The sequence below is a fragment of the Alexandromys fortis genome, unplaced genomic scaffold, assembly GCF_014885135.2.
Source record: "Alexandromys fortis isolate MF-2015 unplaced genomic scaffold, M_Fortis_MF-2015_v1.1 scaffold_8_9099976_23576923, whole genome shotgun sequence".
Taxonomy (NCBI): domain Eukaryota; kingdom Metazoa; phylum Chordata; class Mammalia; order Rodentia; family Cricetidae; genus Alexandromys; species Alexandromys fortis.
Genome location: NW_026067899.1, coordinates 3,805,431 through 3,814,779, shown reverse-complemented (window position 1 = coordinate 3,814,779; position 9,349 = coordinate 3,805,431). Strand labels below are relative to the sequence as shown.

Below are 9,349 nucleotides of genomic sequence, written 5' to 3'. Positions count from 1 at the left end.
AGATTGTGTTAAAGGGAAAAAGACACTGAGATGCTTTTGCTTCTGTTAATTATCCTATAAATCTACAGAACTGGCGTTCTCTGGAGACACAGGGTCTGTCGAAATTAACTACCTAAGATGAAGAACAAATCCTCAGTCAACTTCATCACAGACCATAGATGCTGAAATTTTGAATGAGCATGAAGTTTAATTTTTAATTGTAAGACAAAATGTATTTGATATCATTTATCCCTGATTTAAGGACATGACACTTCTGAAGAAAATGAATATCATGAATTATGTAGCTCAGATACTTCTTAGAAAAAGAATAAAGGGAAGTTATGTCCTTTCTCATGGCTCATTAAAGAAATTATGGAAATTAGAGAGCCTGAATATGCAAAACAAAAGAGCCTGAAGCATAGACGTTGGTTGGTCAAGACAGATGCTGCACATGGCTTGTTTGAGCTCCGTCATTCTAAGCCCAGGTTCTACACCAGAATCACTCACTTGGAGTATTTTTATATAACCAATGCCCAGATCCCACCAGTAGAATTCAGCAGATATGGGTTGAGACAAGGTCATTGCCCATGATAGTCTGAGGTATCTAATTGCCAGCTAAGAATAATTCTTCTAAGTCCACGTATGTTTCTCCCTTATCAGAAGAACTATGCTCACTGTAAAGCGCCCCCAAACATTTTTAATGGCCAGTCAATCTATTTCTTCCAGGGGAGGCAACAAAGGGCAACAGAACCCCATAGGGAGTGTATGCCCGTCACACTGTTCCTGTGGAGTGATGGGATGTCTGGAAGAGCCTCACAGAGACAACTACAGCCAGTGAAGAGATTTCTGGTAAAGGAGGGCTGTGACCCGCAAAGACGACAGTCTGAATGGAGGGATGAGTAGCGCGTTACTGGCCACACCTTCAACACCTGTAAGGGTTGACTTTACCCTCGCCAACCCTACTTCATAGAAAGAGAACCTCACTCTGACAGTGACTCCTAGGTCTCCATGTGGCACTCTCTTCACCCCAGCTGGTTTTTTTTTTTTTTTCGGGGTCGTGCTTCTCATTTACTTCTGACGAGCAATTCTCAACAATCCAAATGGCTGAAAATCCCTGATTGGTGGGAAGCCCTTGGGAGTCAGTTCCTTTGTCCCAGTGCAGTTTTCCAAAGCTCACAGCTGTATTCTGTATTCAGTTAAAAGCAATATAGAGCCAGGGAGATGGCTCGGTGGTAAGGGTACTTGTTCCACAAGCCAGATGACCTGGGTTCAAGCCCTGGAACCCTCCGTGAAAACAGAGAACTGACTCCTGAACTTTGGCCTCTGACCTCTACAACTACACCATGCTATGTGTGCACCCATAAACACACAGACATACATACATTGTAGTAATGATAATCATAATAATAGTTTAGTTCTAACACATTTCTATAACCCAAGTAAGTCGAAGAAGTCTGCTTTTTTTTTTTTTTGGCCTTACACTCAAACATGTAAACACCATATCTCCCTCTGAGTTCATGTATTTGCTGTATCTTGTCTTTGCTCCATATATATCCTGACATTCTTTGATACTGAAGATCTACCCGATCATTTATTTTTCAAAAGCTATGATCAGAAATGAATCTGTCGAATCATAAGAGATTTCAAAAAAAAAAAATCGCTCTCTCGTTTTCCTGAAAGACACAGTATAATAGTCAGAAAGCCACAGTCTATCTGAAATTAAAATGCATGGCTTTGAGGCTTCTTTGACGAGGAGTAATTATTTATGTTGTCTGCTAGCCAAGCATAGAGATTGCTAATGTCTGCCCTTGAGGGAAATGAACTGTGTGAAAAGTTCCAAGCAAACACAGTCCAACTGTTCATGGGAAAGGAGGAGGCAGAAGAAATCCACGGGCTTCTCTCCAGATTGTCCCCCAAGTGCCCGGATCAGCACCTCTTTTCCCTCCAACTAAAGTCATAAACAGATGAGGTTTCGCGGGGAGGAGGACCATCATCCTGTCTCCATGGATGCTCTGCATCATGTGTCACAGTGATGGCTTAACACTCAACACATCACCAGGGCGCCGTATAAAGACACAGCTTCTGTTGCTGTGTCTTTATACGTAGAGCTGCGTCTTTTCAAGATGGATTTCCTTCATAGGGGCGGAGTACTCATTACTCAACATCTAGAGAGAGACTACAGGGCTTACTATGATTTTCTGCATTTTATGTCCAACGTTGGAGACCCCTGGAATACCTTTTCTGTTTACTTTCTACATTGGTTTCAACTGAATCAGGCTGTTGGAACCAAGATGATATGGGTAGCAGTCACAGGGGACTGGTTCAATCTTATATTCAAATGGTACGACTCCTGACTTGTTTTATTTTTTTTTCCTAAAACGTATTCTTAAATTTGTGATTTTCGATTAATGATCAGGTTTCAGATCTATGTAGTTTGACTTGGAATAGATTCCAAACAAATTGGTTACTTTTGTAGAACTTACAAAAAGCATAGAAATACTCACTTTGACTGAATTATAGGTGATTACAAAACCCACTAACACATATGCTATGATTAACCAAGGAGTTAGCGGAACAATAGTGTGATTGATGAGTCTAAGGACCATTTTGATAGTCCCACTCTAAGTACCCAAAGCACCCATAGGACTTCCTTGTTTGTGGGAGGCAAGGGTACCCAAACCCCAGATACTACCATCTTTTGTAAAGATGAGAGCCCAAAACCCAAGTTATATCAGGGTGTTTCAATCATGACTCTTTACTTGAGTTAGGTTTTACAAGAATGACAAGTCTCCACTTAGTTAATGGTTGTATTTAAGTACATGTGAAATTCGTCTGCCTTTAATTGCAGGATATTATTTGGGCATCGTCCTTACTGGTGGATCCAAGAAAGTCAGATTTACCCAAATCACTCAAGCCCACGTCTTGACCAGTTTCCTACTACACGTGAGACAGGTCCAGGTAACGATTAAAGCGACCTCACTTTACGGACACTATTCTAAGCTTTATGCATGATTAGCATCCTATGATCATATGATAGCTAGGATCTCAAAGAACGTGTCAGGAGTGGGGAAGCTTAACGCTTATTACAACAACTGCTAATGAGGAAGGAAAGAATTTTATGGATCGTTGAATTCTGCATTGTTATTTGTGAAAGATTACGTGCAGAGAATCCTTCCCAAATCATTTATACTTCAATCCCAGCACTCAGGCAGAGGCTAGTGGATCTCTGTGAGTTCGAGGTCAGCCTGGTCTACAGAGCAAGTTCCAGGACAGCAAGGGCTTGGTATTTAACCTGAGAGGCTTTCTGCTGGGTGAAAAGTTATGTCCAATATCTAAGTAAAGATGTTAAAAGCAAAATTAGCAGTATATAGGAAAGACATCCATTTTGGTGGTAAGGAAAGGCCGGTGACAGGAAACACCTGATGGCAGATGTTTCCTGTCACAAGCCACACCCCCCTTTTAGTGTCTTTGTGGGTTGGATTCGCCATTGTTTCGCCAAGATTCTCACTGCAATGGCCACAACGTGCACATTCTGGTTTCTGCGTGCACACAGCAGCTGTTTGTAAGTAAATTGGTGAACCACAAGCAGAACAATGGTAGCCTATTAGCTTAAGGAAAATAAATCAATTCAAGGTCCAGTAGAAGTACTTTAATTTTCTTGTCAATTGAAAACAACACATGAAGAATGAATAAGATTGTGTTAGCGTTGTCTGCAACTGCCCATGCTCTTAATTATACCCGGATATATTGATTTGCAGAATTCAGTCAGCTTGAAAGTCTGGAGGGAGAGAGAGAGAGAGAGGTACCCAACGCATTCTCATTAAAGAAAGTTAATGTAGAATTACATAAAGTTATATCTGATTATATATGTTGTAAGTTCATGATATTTAGGACTTCATGACCTATTCCATCATGTAGAATTGTCTAAGAAGTCACATTCCCTATGTTTGACATGGCAATTTTAACTCTAACCATTATTATCCACATTACAAATGATCAAGAATGGGCTACTCCTCCAGGGACCAAGAGGAAAAATCAGATCTTTCTAGCAATTTTCTCTCTGTTCCTTCTTTTTTTCTTTAAACAGTGTTTTTGAAGTCATGAATTTAAGCCTCAAATTGAGTCCACTTTTATCTACTTCTGTACAGCACATATTAACCTGTAACCAATGAGGCTTCTATTTCATTTTAGGGTAATTTACATGGCAAATATAACATCCTATTGTCTCATTTTTGATCCTGATGCTTAATAAACCACTTTCTGAACAAACAATGCTCGTTACAGGAAGTCCATCTGGTCACGCAATGGGCTCATCGTGTGTCTGGTATATCATGGTAACAGCTGTCCTAAGCAACACTGCCAGCCAGATGGACAAGTCCTCTGTCACTCTGCACAGGTCAGCGTGCCCCGACTTCTGTAGCATTAACAAGACAGTGTTGAATATGGGAAGTCGTTTCTAAATACTCATTTTAATACATGTTCGGTTGTTCAGTGAAATGTGCTTATTCTATTCTTTCACAGCCCATGTAGCAGGCTGAGGGGAAATGAATATTCTGCTTTAAGATAATGTCCTAATTAGCTCACAGCTATTACCACTTTTATAATTGAGTTGGAAATGTTTATCTGATTAATGACTTGCTAAATACGCCTTTGGGATTCTGAAATTCAATTATTATTTTGATACCTCATAAACAAGCCATCTAAAATTGCATAAAAAACATTTTTGTGTGCACATTCTCTTGCCTTAAGATTAACTTAAAAATATAAGAATCTTCGTTGCTCTTGAATGCGTTGATTTATCTAGTGAAATTATGCTTCCTACTCTGAACACCCAATGCTTTTAAGATCACTAAAATATATTCTAGCTGTTAAAATCTGTGCAGTCTTTTTAATTAAAACATTCTAGAGGCAAAATTAAACTCGCTTGTTAGATTTACTGCCGACAGATATCTTAATGTGGAGACCCTTACAGAACTTTAAGATAGCACACCATGTAGAAATTGGCCTCTTTCCTCTGTTCTTCCTTTGAAATTCTTTGTAACGAAAGCAATCCTAGACATCACCTTAGTCATAGGTTGTACAGTTTTGATTAGAAGCAGAAACATGCAAAAAAAATCCTACCAAATGTTAAAATTCAACTATAAGAAAAAGACTGCATTGAATGCCAAGATCTTCAAATGTTATGTTGCTGACAAGCAAACCAAAATTTAGTTATTGAAAGAAAAACATGTCAACCTTTTAAAAAATCTAGCATACAACCATTACCAGTATAGAAAATTTCTTCTAAAATGAAGAATTGAAAATACTATTCTACTTCTTAAGAGTAGCGCAGAATAACATAAGCAAGGAGTCTATGTGGGCCTTTCTTCCCTCAAATGAACAATTCTGGAAAAATATGTTTGTTCTAAAAAAATATCCTTGTTCCTTTTTGATATATGTAATGGCAATATTTTCTTTATCTATCAAAATTTAGTGAGTGGGGCCTGAAGAGATGGCTCAGAGATTAAAAAGCATTTGCTGATCTTGCATGGGACCCAGGTTCAGTTCCCAGAACCCAGATGATGGCTCACAACCATCCATAAGAGCAGTTCCCGGGGATCTGACAACCTCTTCTGGCCTCTAAGGTCCCCAGGGACACACATATGATGCTTTACATGTACATGGAGGCAAAACACTCATACACATAAAATAAAAATAAATTAAATCTTCAAAAGAAAATGTAGTGAGTGCCTGCATTTTACCTGACATTTCCAAATCCCTGTTAATCCTTCTTCCCTTTGGATAAACACTGGATACCTCTCCTTTGGTAGACTCATTTCTTCTTTTTAATCTTTGAGCTTGCTATAACTAAAATTTAGTCGAGTTGTCAACAATAAACCAGTTGAGGGTTCCTGGCACTAAATACAGCATTTTTTATTGTTTGGATTTTAATATTCTACCCTGTTTTTTGTGTACATTTCTTCTTCTAATAGAATGTATATAGTATATCTTCTTGTTCTTCATTTTTCTGGATATCATGCAGCAATCAGGGTCCCTGTGAGTCTGTGAAATTACACACAGAGAGGTCATGGGCTCAGTGGAACATTCATGAGTTTTTTCATCTAAATAGACACTGCCTCTCTAGTGTTTGCATCAAACAAAGAAAAGCTGCGAGTGGAGGGCAGCGAGGAAGCACAAATGCCAGGGAGCAAAGATCTGCATGGTTTATTCGTAATTGTTCTGGATACTGTTAATTCCCCCCAACACACACACATCTGAATCTTCCTTGCTCCCTCTTCCCTATTTCAAGGTCATCAAATGTCTCCCTCTTTAAGAATGATATTAAAATATTTCTCAAAGAAAAATATCTTTGAGAATTTCATACAGTGTATCTTGATATTAATTTCCTCTCATCCACCTTCTTCCAGATCCACTCTTACCTCCTTACAAATCCAATTTAGGGTCTCTGTCTCCATCACCTCACTCCCTCTCTTTCCCTCCATCACTCTCTTCCTCCCTCTACCCTCCCCCCCTTTAAACTCATTAAGAGAAAATTGTGTTACTCAACTGCTCTTGGGTGTGAAGTCTGACTGGAACATGGTGGACCTAGCAAGGGTTACACTCTTAAAGAACAAATCTAACTCTCTCCCTCCCCATGGCTATCAAATGCCAGTAGCTCCTTTGTTGGAGTAGGACTTCATGTCCGTATCCCTCTCCTTGCCCCCCCCCCCCCCCCCCCCCCCCCCCCCTCATGCTTGGATTTTTGACTACATACATTCCTTTTAAACATTCATTAAAGGCTTCGGAGATTGCATTGAGGAATCTGAAGTCCTGTGCAAAAGCTCTTGAATCCTATGGAAGGTGTGAAGGCGTGTGGAAAAGAGACTCTCGAATTGTGTCATGTCACATCTGGGAGATTCCCATATGGACTATGGACGCCAACGCCTAAGTGTAAGGAGTTTCGATTTCTTTGCTAGTCACACCTGTGTCTACTCTTCCATCACTGACTGACCTGGTCCTTCCTTTGGAGTTCTTTCTGGTTGACTCAAGTCGGCGTCTGTGTCTCCAGAGTGTTCATAGCAATACATTTCCCCCATCAAGTCATTCTTGCAGTCTTGGGTAGTAATACGGTCTCTTAGGATTAGTTATGTGATTTCACCTTTGCTTTGATTGCCGCTCCATGGTGTCAGGCACTCCCTGGTCACCAGGTTTCTGGTGACAGAGGAAGTTCTAGCAAGCAACTAACACAAATGCTACCACAGGGGCTTAGGTGATGTTCTGCTCTCCTGAGCGTCTGTGTTCATGCTGACACAGTCTCTCTCACTGTGTAAATGAGTAACTGCACGGTGAGATGGGCTTTTCTGAGGTGTCACTGAAGCGAAGTCCATCTTCCAAACCATCATGTCATGTACTGTGCTTTTTGGGGGACTTCATAAAGACCCTACAACTCACAGCCCCTCGGTCTGGGTTCTCTAAGTTCTTACTGCATGACTCAACTTCACGCGGTGGCTGCTTTGTCCTGCTCAGTGCATTGAAATGCCTTATCTATTTGACTTACATCCAGAATACAGAGTCTTTTCCAGGCCAGCAATGGCTGAACTTGTGACAGCCAAGTTTATCCAGGGCAAATGAGCAAAGCCAGCTCCTGTCTGGACCAGAAACTGTCAACTGCTGATCTCTGTTCTACAGAAGTGCCTGTCAGTAAACCCTGCTGAAGCCACCCCACTGGATTACTGTTTACCGGAAAATGTCTTCACTGTGGCGTCCCCATATTTTACTTTTAGGAGTCAAGTCTTTCAAAATCAGGAAAACCAAATTCTTCAACCTCCGAAAAACTATTAGATACATGTGCATTGGCTCATCGGACCAATCTCTGTGCCTCACTTTAGAAAATTAATTGTGGGCTGTACTATTACACCAACAACTTCTCAGCAGGATTTTTTTTTTTCTTCCTCATGGAATTCTAGACTTTCAGTGGATAACCCTGTCTTTCTGATCAAGCTCAAAGACTGTGAGTCTGTCTTCGCTACATGTTGGTAGCTTGTGGTCTCCTTCAACGCAGTCTGTAACTCTTCTCAGGGGTATTATACACGAATTACTTTAGGTGATGATGTATTAAATAGACCATAAATGTGGATGAAAACATACCAGTTGGTTGTGGTCATGGAAAATAGCATCTCTAACACCTAATCACTGGCTGCTCTCCAAGTGTGTTTTTAGAAAATGTCCTGTTGGTTTTATAAGACACATTAACTAGCGGTTTTTTGTTGTTTTTTTTTGTTTGTTTGTTTGTTTGTTTTTTGTTTTTTTTTGCAATTGATTCCTTGGGGGGGGGGGAAGCTCAGGGCGAAAGAAGCTTTTACTTGAGAATAAATCCATCCCATGTTGATTGGGGAACTGCCAGGAGAGAAGTAGGAGAGAATCATCGTTCTTGTTCTTTTCTTCAGCGTTCCTTGTCCCTGTCCCTGCAGGAGGCTACAGCACACTGCGTTTTGTCTGCCCCGCCTCCACCTGCAGATGTAAGAGGCCCACTTCCCTCCGAGCCTTTTTTGGAAGTTTCCTGTTGAGTCAATAACATCCGTCCTGAATCTTCCATCCGTGTACACTCTGAGCCTGCTTTCACCCAGGCCTAGGGGACTGGGGCATCAATAGGCTGGGGATTCTGCTGCTGTGCCCGACTCTACTAGGCATTTCCTGTAGGTTGGTTGCCATGGAGGAACTTTCTTCAGATACCCTACATAGTTATCTGTAGATGACATGCGATCCTCAGGGGGGGAGGGAATGGGACTTATTTTCAATAATTAATCTCCAACAACTCTACCCCCATCTACCATGAAGCCTCTGAGACCCTCGTGAGGAGATTTTTCTTTCCATCTAGTTGAAATCTCCTGGAGGAATCCACGTGGAGGCAATTTGCTTTTGTGATTGAAATTGCTTCGGCAGCAAGAGGGACGGTTCTGTACAGCCTTGGAGAAAATGCCTGATTTTAATGACCATGTAGAAGACTTCGGCTTTCAATTTATTCACAAGAAATAAGCAAAATTGAGCTCATTTGACTCACCATATCCATCTATTCAGTGTCTATGCATCTGCATATTCAAGAGAAAAATGTCAATATCCTGAGCTGTCAGGATGATACGATCTAGACGAGAGGCTTAGAAGCTATCCCAATCAAACATGCATTCTAAAAGAAATGCAAGGGAATTTATTATTGCTAAAACTAGCTACAAAGAAGAATGTCGAGTCACTTTCTTTTGATAGCCTATTGATTGGGCTTCTCCCTTAGAAGGTTAAGTTGGTGCCATCTCTGTATACATGTCCCCACAACAGAGGGCCTAAACATGTCATAAGACATTCTTAAAATCCAAGAACAGAACTCTACATTTTACAG

The 9,349-nt window shown here is 40.7% G+C and overlaps 1 protein-coding gene across 1 annotated transcript; it reads left to right on the top strand.

Moving 5' to 3' along the window:
- The first annotated feature begins 2,102 nt into the window (after positions 1-2,102).
- On the top strand, positions 2,103-8,533 carry G6pc2 (glucose-6-phosphatase catalytic subunit 2). Its single transcript, XM_050121938.1, has 5 exons — positions 2,103-2,320; positions 2,828-2,937; positions 4,264-4,374; positions 6,964-7,077; positions 8,430-8,533. The coding sequence occupies exons 1-5, from the start codon at positions 2,103-2,105 to the stop codon at positions 8,531-8,533; spliced, it is 657 nt and encodes a 218-aa protein (XP_049977895.1).
- Positions 8,534-9,349: the final 816 nt, after the last annotated feature.

Excerpts from the sequence above, each read along its gene's own strand:
- G6pc2 (XM_050121938.1), top strand. The coding sequence starts at position 2,103 with ATGGATTTCCTTCATAGGGGCGGAGTACTCATTACTCAACATCTAGAG. Across the intron at positions 2,321-2,827 it reads TTCAATCTTATATTCAAATG|GATATTATTTGGGCATCGTC; the intron begins GTACGACTCCTG and ends CTTTAATTGCAG. Across the intron at positions 7,078-8,429 it reads AGTCATTCTTGCAGTCTTGG|GAGGCTACAGCACACTGCGT; the intron begins GTAGTAATACGG and ends CTGTCCCTGCAG.